The sequence below is a fragment of the Onychostruthus taczanowskii genome, unplaced genomic scaffold (assembly GCF_017590055.1).
Source record: "Onychostruthus taczanowskii isolate IOZ18803 unplaced genomic scaffold, ASM1759005v1 scaffold56, whole genome shotgun sequence".
Lineage (NCBI taxonomy): Eukaryota > Metazoa > Chordata > Aves > Passeriformes > Passeridae > Onychostruthus > Onychostruthus taczanowskii.
Window position 1 is genome coordinate 696,888 of NW_024503235.1, and position 16,056 is coordinate 712,943.

At 53.0% G+C, this 16,056-nt stretch overlaps 1 protein-coding gene across 1 annotated transcript in view; it reads left to right on the top strand.

The window, feature by feature from the left end:
* Window positions 1–15,459, top strand: part of RUNX3 (RUNX family transcription factor 3) — a 32,633-nt gene extending 17,174 nt beyond the window's left edge. The window contains exons 4-5 of the mRNA XM_041417406.1: window positions 3,580–3,744; window positions 14,718–15,459. Coding sequence (XP_041273340.1) covers window positions 3,580–3,744; window positions 14,718–15,241 — 689 coding nt within the window. The 3' untranslated portion in view covers window positions 15,242–15,459. The remainder of the gene's footprint in view (window positions 1–3,579; window positions 3,745–14,717) is intronic.
* Window positions 15,460–16,056: the final 597 nt, after the last annotated feature.

The window sequence follows — 16,056 nt, forward strand, 5'->3', positions numbered from 1 at the left end:
GGGCTCCACTCACCCCACAGAGAGTTTTTTTTAGTCAAATCTCTCAGCTCTGAGATTTTCGTGTCACTCGAGCCATGAAGTTCCTGGAGCCCCTTTCTACCTTTGCTCAACTTTATATTCTGTACCTCAGTAATCTGAGGAAATCAGCTGCTTTTGGAACTCCCCCTCCACAGCCTGGAAACCCCATCCTGGTCCTGGCTTGGGAAGCCACTTCAGGTTGTACACTCCTAGAAGGAAGAGCAGACTCTATTTGGACTTTTAAATATTTTAATGCAGAAAGCATGTCTTTAAATCATAGCTCTGAAAGCCTGAGCTCGTGTGGCACACACTGTTTCGCTGTCTGCATTCCAAGGAAACACCCAAAACTTCCAGTATGCTTCTTATTACTGGCCTAAAGTGTCAAATTCACGTCGGCTCTTCCAGCTGGGAAGTGTTCAATGGGATAGTTTGTTTGATATGCTGATACAGATCTTGTTATTACATCAGGATCATAGGTGATCTGTCAATGTTTACATCATGTCACGTTCAATACCGGAGTTAACCGATTCTGAAACTCAATCCAGCGTTAAAACCCTGGCGCTGCTGACAAGGAGTGCCCAAGGTCAGGAGCTGCCACCAATTGACCATGCTGGGCTCTGCTGTTTCCATAAATATTGACCTACAAGCCAGTGGTGGCCCAGCTGGAAATGCAGCACAGAATCCCCAACCCCAGCAGTGCCTTTTGTGCCCTAAAATTCACAGGTTGAGGTGATTAAGGCTTCTCAGACAGATTTCTTGGGATGAGGGCTGGGGCTGTTTGAAGTCGAGTGAAAATCCACCCACTGGCTTCGGGAGGCTTTGAGTCAGTGCTTGGGTGAAGGTAGAAACCACCTTCCTGTTCTCTAAGGTATGAGCCATTGTTCACTGGTTTCCTCTCCGTGACAGCTGTGGGCAGATGGGGAAGGGCTTTTAATGAAGCCAACCGCTGCAGAAATTAAAAAGCTCAGGTTGTTCTGATGAAAGAAACCCATTAACAGCGATTCTCTCTTGCGTGACAAAGTCTGACGTCCCCAGCCCTAAGTGACAAGCGGCAGGAAGTCCTGGGGAGACAGCCTGAGCTAAAGAGGGCTGGCAGGCCAAGCTGGTGGTTTTTAACTCGTTCTCTGCCTTGTTTCACAGGGTTTGAGGCTACCAGGTCCCACATGTGGGGACAGGGTGGGACACAGACTGGAGAGGGGCTGGGAGGGCTGGGAAGAGCCCTGATCCCACCACCCCGTCTTTGCCTTGACTTACATTTGCGTCAAGTTTTCCACTTTCTTTTCAGCTGGATAGTTTCAGGGGTTTGGGGGTTTTGCTGAGTCTCCCCACAATCCAGCCCCTCCTGGAGGGTGCTGGCAAAGCCCACGGAGCTGTGCCCATGTTCAGACAGCGCGGGCACCGGAGCAACCACAGTGCAGCATGACACAGGCACATGAAGGCCTTGGTGGGGCTGCATGGCTGAATAATCTTTAAAAACATTATCAGCATAGAGATCACTTAATATATTTTTTCAGGATTTTCCCTGTCACATGCCAGATACCACCACAGGATAGGGTTTGTGCTGAGATAGAGGAAGGGAATTTAATTTTCATTAGATTGCTGGGGAACTTGGTCTTTGAAGTCCTTTTTAGCTTTCCTGCGAGCTCTGCCCAAAAAAAACTGGGTAAAGATGAAATATAACACTATTTTTCTTCTTCTGTGCATAAATGTATAGTGAAATAATAAAATGTGGGCTAAAACAAGACATCTCAGTGCACACACTTTTCCCCTGGAGAAAGCACCATGTGACAGATGCTGCTCACAACTCCTGGATAATGCAGAGGTGCCTGAGGTCTGGGGACACACAGAGATGAGAATAGATCATTTATGATCTTGCTTTGAGGTTTCCTTGGTTTACTTCACACAGCAGGGAAAATACATTTTCAAAATACTGCTGGGTTTTTGCTTCCTGCTGGGTTTGTCCTCCCCAAGTTTTCCTCTCTGCTGCCAGCATGTTTTCCCTCGGTTTGGACTCTCAAATCTCTGTAAGTCTGGAGATTATAGAGCTTGGAGGGGATGCTGGGGCTCACCTGGATGTGGAGAGAGCAGAGAGGGGTCAAAGCCCCTCTGAATCTGTGGCTGGGATGGGTTTGCTGGTGGGACACCTGTGGAGCTCAGCTGGGAGTGTGAGCTCCCCTTGGAGCTTCCCTCCCATCCCAGCATCCTCCCAGCCAGCCTGGCAAGCACAGCCTGAGCCAGGCAAGTGGGAGATCAGGAGATACCAGACGCTGGATTTAAAGAGGGGGAAGTGTGGGGGCTTTCTGTGACTTTGCTATAAACTGACACAGCTCACAGAGCTGTGCAGATGTGAGGGGGAAGGGCAGGGGCGTGCGGGTGAGAGATGCCTGCTTTCATCGCCTTTTAAACGCGCTGCTTTGCTTTCCTTTTCTTCTTCAGAAGCCACCAAGAGCTGAGCTTGGCTTGGTGGATGTCGGGCTGTAGGATCTGATAAGGCCCAGCTCTCTGAAGTGCTGCAGAAAGGTTTCTTCCCAGCCTCTCTCCCGGCGTGCCTGCACACCTCCAGTGCCCCTGAGCGCTGGGATGGTGCCGGGATGAGGCGGTGCCACCTGGGCAAGGTCCCTCCGTGGCAGGTGCAGAGGGCTGGGGGTGTTGCGGGGCACTCTGGCTGCGGCAGGGGAAGAACAAGGAGAAGCCAAGGTCTGAACCCCGCGCTGATGTAAAACTGAGGCTCCTCTGGAGCCCCTCCAGCTTTGTGCGGGTGTAACTGAGACTGGAATCCGGTCCAGAGAGAGCGAAGCTGTTTGGCGATGATTAATACAGTCAAATGTGAAAGTTATGTATCAAGTGTGTTTCATGCGCCTCTCGCCTCGGGACAATTAGCATAAATTTAATAATTATTGCCCTGTGCCAGCAGCTGCTACCTAAGGAGCTGGGAGTGCTTTATGAACGCTCATTAGCTGCTGCCCTGCCTGGGGGAGGTGGGTGATTAGTCTGCCCGTTTTATGGGGAGGAAAGAGGAACAGAGAGAAGCAAAGTGAGGTGGCCAAGGTGTGGTGTCAATGAGGGCTGATCCCATCCCTCCTGTGTCTCCTCCAGCCCCACTGGGCTCTGACCAAGCTAGGTGGGCACAGCTGGGAGGGGGCTGGAGTAAGATGGGAGTTTGTTCTTTAAGCAATGAGCAAACGCTGCAGAAAAAAATTGAAATTCAATGTTTACTGGTTCCCCAGTCCCCACTTCGCCAGGACGTGGTTTCTTCTGCCTTGCACATGTCTCCCCTCCATGTTCAGAGTCAGCAAGGGCTGGTGGAGGGTGGTCACTCAGGCAGGGGCGTCCTGATCCGGCTCCTTGATTGGAGACTCTCTGGATGATCTGGAGCCTCCCCTGTGGGTCACTCTGTGTCCACCTGCCCTGAGAGCTGCTCTCTGCCTGGGCTGGCACCCATTATCCTGTGTGAGTAACAGCAAACCACAGAGACAGAGGCTGTGCTGGCTCCCTGTGTAACCAGGGTGCTGCAGCCAAAGGGGAGCTGATCAGATACCAGACTCTTTTATCATGTTCCAGGGCACAGACAAAAGCTGGAAGACCAAGCCAAACCCTTCACCGACCGCTACGGAGAGCTGGAACGGCTGCGCCAGTCCATGAGAGTCACCCCGACAACACCCAACCCCCGTGGATCCCTCAGCACCCCGAGCCACTTCGGCTCCCAGGCTCAAACTCCAATCCAAGGTAACCACCTGGGTGTCCCAGTGTCACCCCTGAACCCACGAGTTCCTGGCGTGGCTGAGTGGGAACAATCCTCTGGATGGGATTTTAGAGTTGGAGTCCAGCTCTCCCCTGGTTAAGGAGCCAGGGAGGGGTTTGTGTAGATTTCTCGACCTTGGAAGCCTTTTTGCACCCATTAAGTCACTTTTTGCACCATTAGATCTGGGTTTTGAGGAACAACTGAGCAGCAGGAGTGCCAGGGAGGTGAGAGCAGCACCCTTTGAACCCAGCAGCTCCTCTGACATGAAGGCAGCCGCGCTATGGTTATGCATCAGCCAGAGAGGGTGTTCCGTGCTTTACATGCTAATCCCAACGGTTTCTTATCATTGTGTGGGTGCCAAGTGTGGTGATCCCTCGCCCAGCTCCAGCATAATTCCCCACACGGATGCACACCTGCACGGGCACACACACACACACACACACACAGAGCCAGGCTCTTCCCAGATCTGCCAGCGGCAAAGAGCGCCCGAGTCCCTGGGCGTTCCCCAGGAATCCGCAGCTTGCTGCCAGGACAGGGGCAGGAATTCAGGAATTGCCACTGGAGTTACCTGACAGAGATCAGGCTGCTAATCCCCAAATTTCAGTCCCAAACTAAGCAAGATGTTAAAATATCTCGGCTTCTCTGCTGCTCCTGTCTTTCTGCACAGGCAGAGGCCACCAGGATGAATCAAGAGACCATTCTCCTGTCCTTTTCTGTGCTGCTTTTCCATGTACTTTTAGTCTCACTGGTGCTTTTCCTTCAGAAATCAGCAGAGACACTAACAGGCCTTCAAGGAACAGTACTTAAGCTGTCTGTATTTGAAATTTTGGTAAGAATAGGCCCTTCTGGGAAAGTTTCATAGAAAAAGCTCCCAAAACCCTTGCGCTGTGTTTTCAGAAGGGATATGGTTGTTTGAAAGCCTTGGTGTCATTAGCAAAGAGGGAGTTTTGGGTGTAAAAACATGTTTGAAAATGTTACTCGAACTGTAAAAGCTGCGCCGCTCCTCCCAAGCCAAAATTACAGAGAAAATTTAATTTATTTCTCATTGAAATGCAAATCTCCACGCTTGGAATTCTCATTGATATTAGCAAGGTTTATGAGAAGAACACGGGCATTTTGTGTAGGACTATCATTTGGATTTTTTTTAAAAAGCAGGAGAGAGAGAAAGAGTTTTCTAGGCTTGTCCTGTTGGCTGCATCATAAAGAAAGAGATTCTTGAGGGAAGAAAAAAAGATTTGTATTTTAAATTAGCACAGCCCCCTGCAGTGCCAGAAACCCAAAGAGCGCCGTTTGGAGCAAAGAATCAGGTGATGACACAAATTCAACGAGAAAAAAAATGGAGTTGGCCACAAGCTACCGCCCCTGCCAAATTCCCAAATGTCAAGTGACAGCAGGAGTGGAGACACACAAAATTAGCCTCTGAAATCATTCCTGCGGAGTGAATCCGAAGTCCCAGGAATGCTGCAAAAGGCGGTTTGTGCACGCTCTGCTCTTGGCTCCCTTGTTCCCGAGTCGGAGGAACTGTCTTAAAATGACTGCGGGTTCCTACCAGCGTAACTCGGAGCAGGAGCAGCTCAGTCATTTTCATCTCAGCCCTGTCCTTTTGACACAGCTCTGGCTATGACCAATCATAATCATCATTTTTAAAACCCCTCTTTCTCTCGCTCACACACACGGCTTATTCACAAAGATCATAATTTTTACCCGAGCAAGTGGAGCCCGGCCCGTGCCAAGAACAACACGGGAGTTAACAGGCCTGTAATTCTCACGACTTGGCACGTTCTTGGGTAACACACAGGAGAGGCCGATTAGTGGGAAGCAGAACGAGATACCAGCAGGGAGGGGCCACGGGGCAGGCTGGGGTTCATCCGGCCCCCGCTATCTTTCACGGGGTGCTTCCCAAGGTGAATGTTTTTAGCATCCCTGTGCAGGGATTAAGAGGGGCACAGGGAGGTTTTTGCCTCCACCAGTGCCTGGCTCCCTCTGCTTGTGTGCCAGGGGTGCTCAGCCTCCCTGTGCTGCTGACCAAGCAGTTTGCACAAGCTTCTTAATCCGCTCCTGGCTGAAGCAGGCTGGAGCTGGGATGCTCAGGAATGGCCTCCGCCACTGTGGGGGGATCCCAGCACCTCAAATTCCTGCACACAGCACGTGGAGTTTGGTTTTTTAGGCAGGGAAGAGACTGTTTATCTTCAGGAGAATTTGAGTTCTTGGGAGATGTGCTTGCTCTGGCCCAGTCCAAACTCTCCTCCTGTGGAGGGAAAGCCCTAGCCGTGTTGGAGATCATGGCAAGGGCGCCGCTGGGAGTGGGAGAAGGGTCTGGCCCTCAGCCACTCGCAGAGGCTTTCAGTAAAGCAGCCCCTGGAGGTTATAAATAGCCCCCATGTAAAATGATCATCCTGAGGTTAGATGGTATCAAACCAAAACCCTCCTGGTAAGAGAAAGCTGATGGTTTCTGAAGGGCATGCCAGGAAATATGGGAGGAGAGAGTGCAGCTCCGATACTGAGCGGGTCGGATCCTGCTCTCTCCACGGTCGGGGTATTTCAGTGGCTCTGACCTTGCCCCACTCAGAGGGGCAGAGACTTAATCCCTTTGCATGCCTGTCCCCAAATGGGATGGACACTGGCAACCCTGCACACACCAGATCTCATTCCCACTTGCGCTGCTCTGGGAGTAAATAGGGTGACTCTGGGTTCACGCCTGTAGGTGTGATGAGAATCTGGCCCAACGCTGGGCAGGTCAGACAGGCAGACCCCCATCAGCATCCAGCTCTGCTTCCCAGGCTTCAGCCAAGCAGAGCCTCTGTTGAGGATTTGGCCCAATGCTTCTCCAGAGAGGTCTGGAAAATCTGAGTGTTTGCAATCCCAGCTCTGCCATCCCCACAGCGAGACACCAAGCTGTCATTAGGATGGCTTGAAATGGTTCCTTATTACGGGGCACGCGAAGCCAGAGCCTTGCGTGCCTGCTTCAGTCGAGTTTTGCCTTTTAGCTTAAAAAAAAATCAAGTAGCTCTCAGAAGTGAAGCAAGATGTTAAAGGGACTTCTGCTGTCTGCCTTCAGCTGCTTCTCGGGGCCCCCTGGCTCAGGGGAGGTGGGCTGGTGACAGACACACGTCCTCCCCAGGAGAAGCCCCCAATCCTCTGTGTCCTCCCTTGCCTGTGTTTCAGCAGTGGCTCAGCCTGAACCATTTTGTTCCCAGCAGAGCAGGACCGCCCACGCTCGAGTTCTGTGGTGGAAACATCTTCAACCACTCAAAAGCAATTGTGTGCCTTGTCCAGCAGCATAGAGGGGCCTTGTGCTCACCAGGACAATTGCAAAGGAATTTTAGATTGGATCTCCTCGGTACCAGAGAGAGCTGTTTTGGTTGAGGCACTTCACGTTCCCCTGCACGCTCTTGGTTTTGCTCCAGAGAAGCCAAACTCCCTTGATTTCACAGGGAGGACAGTAAATGTCAGACCCTTTTGCAAGCCTCTCTTAGCCCTAGTGCCTGTGGAATGGTTTTGGGGAGACTCTGTGTTCACTGGTGAAGAGCCTCAGATCTCCTGATCTGGAATTTGCTCAGCTTCATTCCCAATCCATTACTTCAGGCCAGCACAACATTTTTATCATCAGCAGAATGCTTCATCATATGCCTTTAAAGTAAAGTCTTTCTCTCTCTTTTTCTTTTTAAATATACATTTTTAAAGTATTACATTACTTTTAAGAAGCCTCTTGGCATAGGCAGCAAATGCCCCTATTGTTTCCGAAATGCAACGTGGCTGCTCTGAGGTTAAGTCCTGAATTATGGGTCCAGCAAATACACTGAATTGCTGCTTCCTAATCCCTGTCCAGATTGACTTATGGTTTCTTTAAAATATCCGTTTCTTAATGGATAAAAACATTCTACCACGGGCAGCGACTAAATTGTTTCCAAAGGAAGCTAGGCAAGCATTAGTGGGAAGAAAACATATTGTGGGATTCAGCTTCAGCCTCAAAGGAAGGAACACGCTCGAGATGGGTTTCCTGCCTGCTTTCAGGCTTCTGTATCTATCTTTAAACTGCTTTTCTGCTCCTCTCCTTTACATTTGTGACGTCCCTCCAGCGATTTTGGCATGGAACTGTCACAGATGAGCCACAGAGCAGTGCTGGGCAGGAGATTCCCCCAGGACAGAGTCCAGGCACCCGCGACCGCTGCGTTTGTGCCATGGACGTGTGGCCAACCCCAGCCACAGCTCAGGGTGCTGCATCCCTACAGAACAGCAAGCAGTCTCTCAGAATTTGCCTCAGGGGTGCCATCCTGCCTTTAACACGGCATTTTCCAGGGATCTGCAGTGCCATTCTCAGAGCGGGGTGGGCAGCCCCCAGCCCGGGTGCCGCTGCCTTGCCGGGCTCCTGGAGCCCCTGTGCCATCACCCCTCCGCAGTGGGATTCCCATGGCAGACGTGGCCTGGCCCAAACCTGCTCGGCAGGCAAGGTGGTCTAGCTGCAGGCTGGGTTGTAAATCCAGCAGCTTCCTTTTATGTAGTCAGGGCTTGTTAATTTGTTTTAATACCCTTTGAATACAGGTAAAGAGCAAAGCGCAGGCAGGGCGGAGGGGAGTGCCCGCGATCCCAGCTCAGCCCACCCACCCGCTCCAATTAGCACCGTTATTCATTAGCTCGGCGGGATGGAGCGGCGGGGACTGCGGGATGTGCCGGGCAGGGGGATGCGGGCAGAGGGCTCTGGGATGAGCGAGGCTGTGCCGGAAGCTGCGAGAGCTGGGCTTGTTTAGTCTAGCAAAGGGCAGGCGGGGAGCGGAGCTGATTGCTCCGTGTAAATACATCGAGGGGGTAAACACGGCGAGGCAGAGGAGCTAATGTAAGCTCTGGAGGACACTGTAGGCACAGGACATGGGGCTGAACTGGTCCTGCATAAATCCACCCTGGAATTAAGAGCAGGGTCCTGCCCAGAAGGATGGGTCCAGAGAATCGGAGCATCCAATGGATCTGGAAGGGTTTGCAGAGGAGGTTGAGATGCGATGCATGATCCACCGAGCTGGGAACACCTGGGAATTTCCCTGCTCTGCTGCTGCCCAGCGTGTTTGGGGTGGGAGAAGACCCAGGAGCTGGGTTTGTGCTGCTCAGCACGGTGGGTTTGGGGCCGCGTGTGTGTGTGCACGGCAGCACACGGTGTTCGGCGAGAATCACAAAACTGAGCAGCAAACGTGCTTGGCAGTGTTGAGGTGGTGCCTGGCGATGCTGTGATAAGGACCTGTGTGTTGTTGTGTTTTGGTTTGGGGTTTGCGTTTTTTTTTTCAGACTGCAGAGGAAGTCCGTGCACCCAGTTTGTGAGCTGGTTCTATCAGATACAGAGCACTGCTCCATGGGCGTGTAACAACGGATGCTGTTCACACCCTCCTTTTTTTTCAACACCTCCCCTCCTCCCCCAAAATATATTTTGCTCTGTTTTACGTGGGCTGAGAGGAAGGGGCCGTTTTCTTTTTTAGTTGGCTCTGACTTGGAAACAAATGAACTTGTTAGCATACGTGACAGAGGCGTGAGAGCGTGCCTGCATGCGTGGGTGGGGAGGAGAGCGGCGCCTTCTCTGGAGATGAGCTGGGCCTTCACAGATCAGATGCACCTCGTGCACCTTCCCATGGAGATTCTCTCCTTCTCTTGGCCACCCGCCTCTCCGTGCTCCCACATGGAGTTATTGTCATCAGGGGAGGGAAGTGGAGAGGGATAAAGATCAGAAAAATGCTCCAAGATGGCTTGGAGGTCCAAGCGTGACAGGAGTGAGCAGAGAAAAAGCAGCCAAAGGTATATCCAGAGCAGGAATGTCTGTCCCCACTGTCACACACATGCTGGTGTGTTATATACAGAAGCATAAAGTATCATTCGTGTTTACGTTGTCGTCAATCATTGTGCAGTGAGACAGGAAAGCAGGGCTTTTTCCCCTGGGGTAGATTTTTCATGACAATTTCATGCAAGGCACACATATGCATAGAATTAGAACAGTGATCTATGGCCAGGGTGATGATATTTTATATTCTATACACTTGGAGAGTGCCAGGCTATCAAGTTCCCTTTAAATTCCCTTTATTCTCTGTGTGTCTCACACACTGTGAGTATTTGTTGTGTAACATCCACACAAGCTCAGGTTTATTGCTGACTGGGTTCATCAGCCACCGCGTGCTCCCCACATCTCTAAGGTGGGGACCAGGTGGTATCTGGGGTGCTGAGGAGCTGCTCAGGTTCCACACGTCGCTGCCTGGCCCCAGATAATCTGATAATGGTCATGCTGCTGTACATCAGGCCCCGGTGCTGTGCTCTGCCACGTGCCCAGGGTGAGCTGGTTGTCTGGGTACCATTGCAGCACCGAAGAGGTCCTGATATTGCTTCGCTGCCCTTTCTTCCCTCCTGGCAGAGCAGATGTGTTCCTGGGTTAGGAGGTAGTGGCAGCACCCACTGCTCCTCTGGGATGGATGCACACCAATCCCTAAAACCATCTGCAGGGTTCATTGCCTCATCTCCTCAAAGGCTTCCAGGGACCTCAGAGCAGATCCACCAGCCCTGACCCCGCCAGGGTGCAGGGACCAGTTCCACTCCATCCAAGGCAGCTCCCAAACCCAACGTGGTCTGAAGGGAGGAGGCTGAACACACCCAGAGAAACCTCTGTGGTTGGCAGCCTCACAAACCAGCCCTTCCCACCTCATGGCCAGCCCTCACCACCATAACCCAGCTGAGGTTTGGCTCCCATCAGGGGCATCTCTTTGCATTTATCTCCTGGCCACCCACCCAAGGAAAGACCTGTATTGTCTCTGAGGTGGAGAGTGAGCTGCTGTGTCACTGCAGCACTGTTGTTTTATCTGGAAAGGGGCTGAGCAGCTTTCAAAGCATGTTTCTATCCGGCCCCTCGTGCAGGGGGGACTTGGGGGTCCTCAAAAGGTGCAAATTGCAGCTGCACAATTAAATCATGGGGTGTGTCCCGGCCTCCGTGGTCCCTGGGGCAGCTCAGCCCTAAGGAGGAGACAGTGGCATTACTAATCAGGGCTTTGACCTTTACATGGCTTTTATTTAATACACATTCCACACTTCCCCAAACTCCCATCCAAAACATTGACATTTCCGCTGATAGATTGGGTCAGATTTTGGAGTAGTTGGGGGACTCAATTCACTCTTACAATGGTTAAATTCTTACAGCTAAATGGGCTTATTCAGTTAGTGCAGCAGCTGGTGTGATTTCGAGAAGAAAATAAACATTTCCTTCAAATATTTTGATTGGCAACTGGACAACTGAAGTACTCAAGCTCGGATTGCCAGGGTCCAAAAAAGCAAATGGGGGCTGGACGGCGAGTAAGCGAGGGAAAACCGTAGTAAATCGTCGGAGGCAGCACTATGGAGCAGATGTGTGTGAGATGTGCTAGGGAAGGGGACAGCAAGAAAGGGTTTTTTAAGCCCATTTTGAGCTGTGATTCCAAAGGGAACGCAGGGTCCGAGGGTGCAGCTTCACCACTCCTTGTTCCCTGGCTTTGCTCAGCAGCTGCTTGCTCCAGATTGCTGTTTGATCCTGGCTGCGGCAGAGGGTCCTTGCTGCTGAGTTAGGTGGTTATGGAGGGTGTTAATGGCCGTGTTTTAATTGGATCTCACTGGGGTTGTTTCAGTGGAGATTTCCTCGCGTGCTGGGCAGGCGCTGGGGCTGTGTGGCTCTGATCAGAGGCAGCCAGGATGGAGGGGCAGCCCTGAAGCAAAGGAGATGGGATGGAGAGGAAACCTTGAGGTGAAGGAGACAGGACAGAGGGCCAGCCCCGAGGTGAAGGACCAAGATGGAAGGGGCAGTTGTGAGGTGACAGTGCTGAGGTGGAGGGAGGGTTGTGAGGTGAGGATGTGATGAAGGAACAGCCCTGAGGTGAGCACCAAGATGGAGGGGAAACCCTGAGGCGAAGATGGGATGGAGGGGAAACCCTGGGGTGATGGAGCCAGGATGGAGAGGGTGCTGAGGTGAGGGTGCTGAACTGGAGAGACAGTTGTGAAGCGAAGGATGGGACAGAGGGGCAGCCCTGAGGCGAGGACCAAGATGGAGGGGAAACCCTGAGGTGAAGGAGATGGGACAGAGGAGCAGCCCTGAGGTGAAGGACAGAGGACAGAGGGGCTGCCCTGACGTGAAGGAGACGGGATGGAGGGCAACCCTGAGGTGAAGGAGACAGGACAGAGGGCCAGCCCCGAGGTGAAGGACATGGGATGAGGAGCAGTCCTGAGGTGAAGGACACAGGACACAGCGGCAGCCCCGAGGCGCCGGCCCTGCGGCGATGGCGAGGCCCCGGCCCCCTCTGGCGGCCGCCTCCTTCCCGCCTCCTTCCCGCCTCCCGCAGCCCGGCGGGCGCCCCCTGCTGGCGGCGGGGCCGCGGTCCCCTCAGAGGCGGCCTGAGGGGGCCGGGGGCGCCGCGGTTTTGTTTTTAGGGTGATTTGGTTTGGTTTTTTTTTGTGGTCTCAGACCGGTCAGGGAAAGCTGGAGCTTTATTGTGGGCCAGACTTAAAGCCCAAGGCCGGCGGGGGTGGAAGCGAGCTGGTGACAGCCACTCGGATGCCTCATGGCTCTGCTGGGTGTGGATTCCGTTTGAGGGGTTCGCACTGAGGGATTTGCGTTTTGAAGGATCGGATTTGCAGATCCCAGCCCTGCAGAGCCAGGGGTTCAGAGCCTGGCAGAGCTCACTCTCTGCCCACCCGTGTACCTGAGTGTCCCCAGAGCCCACAGCCTCGCTGTGCCTCGCCCGTCACACACAAAGCCTGTAATTAACATTTTTACATGCTCCTGTCCAAATTAGTAGCAGGGAGCCACTGCCAAACGGTGCACGTTCAGGCCAATAAAATGTAGCCTCTAAAAAAACCCCTCTTTGAGTGAGTTATAGAGGAAAAAGGAAATGTGCCCTGAGCGCTCAGGTTTGATTTAGATTTGCATTTTATGAAATATTATTTATGGAGCTGTGAAAAGTAATGAAGGAGCACGGTCTGAGCGATTGTCATCTGGGAAGGCAGCGAGCGGCAGTCTGGTGTTTAAGGGGCTGAGGGGGATTTAGAGGCTGCTTTTTCTCAGTGCAGTGCTGCTGAATTGAAGGGGAGGCATTCAGAAGACAGCACTTTTTCTTTCCAGTCCAGGCCAGGATTTCTGCCCCATGGTCCTGTCTCAAGCTGTGATGCTGCTGGCTTGCTATTGCCACGGGGCTGTGGTCAGGCCGCTTCTTGCAGAGCTGGTCTCCAAACCTCAGCTCCCTCAAACCTCGGTGCCTGGCAGCAGCGGTGGCTGTAGCACGGCTTTGGGATGGGTCCCTGCTGGGCTGTGAAATCGGGCTGGGAGCGCTTTCCCCACCGCTGTGCTTTTCCAGCCAGCCCAGCACGGAGCAGGGCCGGCCCTGTGGCCGGGCAGCCGCTTCCACGGGCGCTTTCCAACGCCGGGTGTGTGCAGAGCAGTGTGGTTCGGGACAGCTTTGAGCTGCGCCTCTCTTATCTCGCCCCAAAGCCGCAGCCACGTTCACAAACCAGGTGCTCCCCCGCCTTTCCCCTCCGTGGAGCCTGCGTGGGAAGGCAGGCGCTGCTGGGCGCCCGCAAAAGGGCTGCAGGGGAGGGAGGGAGGATCCTCCCCTTCTCCTTCCACTGCTGAAGGACTCACCTGGGATCAGAAGGGAGGTTCACATCAAATCCCCTCCATACCTGCTCCTCCAGAGCGTGCCCGTGTCACTCGGTAGCTGGAAGGGATTAAATCAAGGGTTTTCTCCTGGGGAAATGCTTTGGGGCCTGGAACGCCTGCCCTGAGAAGTTAAAAATGCTTCATTGTAATAAATAGATCTAAAACGCACGGCCCTGTGCATGTAGAGCAGCCACACAATCCTCTGGATGTGTGTTTGTATGTATATGCATTTCCAAAACCAACAGGCGTGTTTAGCATACTCACCTCACGTTCTCTTGCTCTGAGGGATACAAAATCCAGCTGATGTGACCAAAAAAAGTCACTTTTGAGGCTGAATGGAGTCCCACTAGCAAAGGAGAAGGGCCCTGCTTTTAACAAGAGGAAAATAGAGGAGGTCTGAAGGACACTTTCCTTGGAGAGCAAACCTCATTTCTCTCTGCTTTAATGCACCAAGGCCAGAGGTTCCTGGGCTCTGTCTCAGCCTTGGGACAGCTGAGAGAGCCACAGGAATGGCTCCAGCTCCTCAAAGGAGCTTCTGCTGTGGATTCCCACCCCTAACCTGGGCTTCCTGCAGGAGGATGGGATCCCAAGCCAAGATCCCTTTCCAGTTCCAAGTTGGCTGCGACAACCTTTGGGTTTAGACCTCCAGGAAAAGGCGTGGAGGTCTCCATCATCCCATGGAGCTGGGGAACATTCCCACCACGCTGGCCCGAGTCTCCCTTCCCCCAGCAGAGAGCCTGAATTTCTCACTCTCCTTATCCTCTTGGAAGGAGAAAAATACACAGAGAACTCAAGCAGAGGGATATAGTGGCTCCTGGCTTGGGAGTTTTCAGCTGTGTGTTTATCAGCTCCATCCCCTGATGGTATCAGCACAAACAGGCCACCCACAAGAAGGCTTAGCAGGCTGGTCTGGGCTCCAGCTTTTCCTGCCTGTCTCCGTGTGTGTGTGTGTGTGTGTGTGTGTGTGTGTATACAGCAGGGATGGATGATCCCAGGGCCCGGCCGTCTGGGGCCTGCCTCCATTTATTTACTACACAGCTGATGTCATGGCTAAACATCTTTTTTCTGTGTTTATGGGGTGTGCTGCTTTAATCTGCCCGAGATGAATAGACCCCTAAGAGAAGTCAGCTTAGCCGTGTCCCTTCTTGGATAGGAAACAACAAATTTTAGGACAGGAAATGGGAGCAACTTAAACAAACGGGTTTAGGGTTTTTATTTAAGTCCCCCAGCTCTTTTCCCTGGCAGACTCAAGAGGTGCTTTCCCTTCGGATTCCTCGGGAATGCTCTAACCAGCCCCTCTCCTCCTGCACCCCGCAGGCACGTCAGAGCTGAGCCCCTTCTCGGACCCGCGGCAGTTCGAGCGCTCCTTCCCCACGCTGCCGGCGCTGACGGAGACGCGTTTCTCCGACCCGCGGATGCATTACCCCGGCGCCATGTCCGCCGCCTTCCCCTACACGGCCACACCCTCGGCCACGGGCATCGGCGGCATCAGCATGACCAGCATGCCCACCACCACCCGCTTCCACCACACCTACCTGCCGCCCCCGTACCCCAGCTCCACGCAGAACCAGAGCGGGCCCTTCCAGGCCAACCCCTCTCCCTACCACTTGTACTACGGGACGTCCTCGGGCTCCTACCAGTTCTCCATGGTGGCGGGAGGCGAGCGCTCGCCCACCCGCATGCTCTCGTCGTGCACGAGCGCCTCGGCGGGGAACAACCTGATGAACCCCAGCCTGGGCGCGCAGAGCGACGGCGTGGACGCCGACGGCAGCCACAGCAATTCCCCCACCACCATGAGCACCACGGGCAGGATGGATGAGTCCGTCTGGAGACCCTACTGAGGAGGAGCCCAGCTGGGCAGCCGTGTCTTTAACTTCATCAGCCACCGCGGCTCCTATTGGGAGCGACCAAAGTGATGCCAAGGGAAAAGTTAAACCAAAGTCTTCCAAACCCAAAGTTAAGGATCCTCTGCATGCAAACATCAAGCGAAGATCAACCAAGACCTTCGTTGCATTTCAAGGTGAACACCCACGAGGCTTGAATGTGTCGCTTGATGTGGTTCCTTCCGTATGTTTTAGGTATGTGGATTGTACATAGGGAAAAAAAGCCCCAAGGACGTGTGGAATCAGATGTTTGGTACTTGCAGAACACTTCTCGTTCATCTCACTCGCACCTCTTCCCCACACAAAGCATTCAGAAGTGAGGAGAATCTCACCCTGCCTCTGCAAGATGGTTCAGAGAAGAGAAGACACCAGGGAGTCACCTGAGCCATCTCTCTGCCAGTGCAGGAGGACCGAACTTAACTTAAAAAAAAAAAGGAGAAAAAAAGAAAAAACTCCCATTGTCTCCTGTCCTTCCCTCCCCGCTGGTGAAGGGTCCCTGAGCACCAAAGAGCAGGGGGGTTTGCAGCACAGCCAGGGGCACTGGGGCTCAGTCAGCCACGTGAACAAGAGCTGTGATGTGATTATTGTTATTATTTGTTGACGACGCAAGTTGTATTGTTCATTTTGGTGTCACTGTCGTCGTTTGTCAATCAGTAACGTGGCTGACCCCGGGCCTGGCTGACCCCTCCTCCATGTTTACACACGAGATGTACTTTTTATGGAGATGTTTTGTTTTGTTTGTTTGCTCTCTTGTCCTGACCTCACCGTTCAGC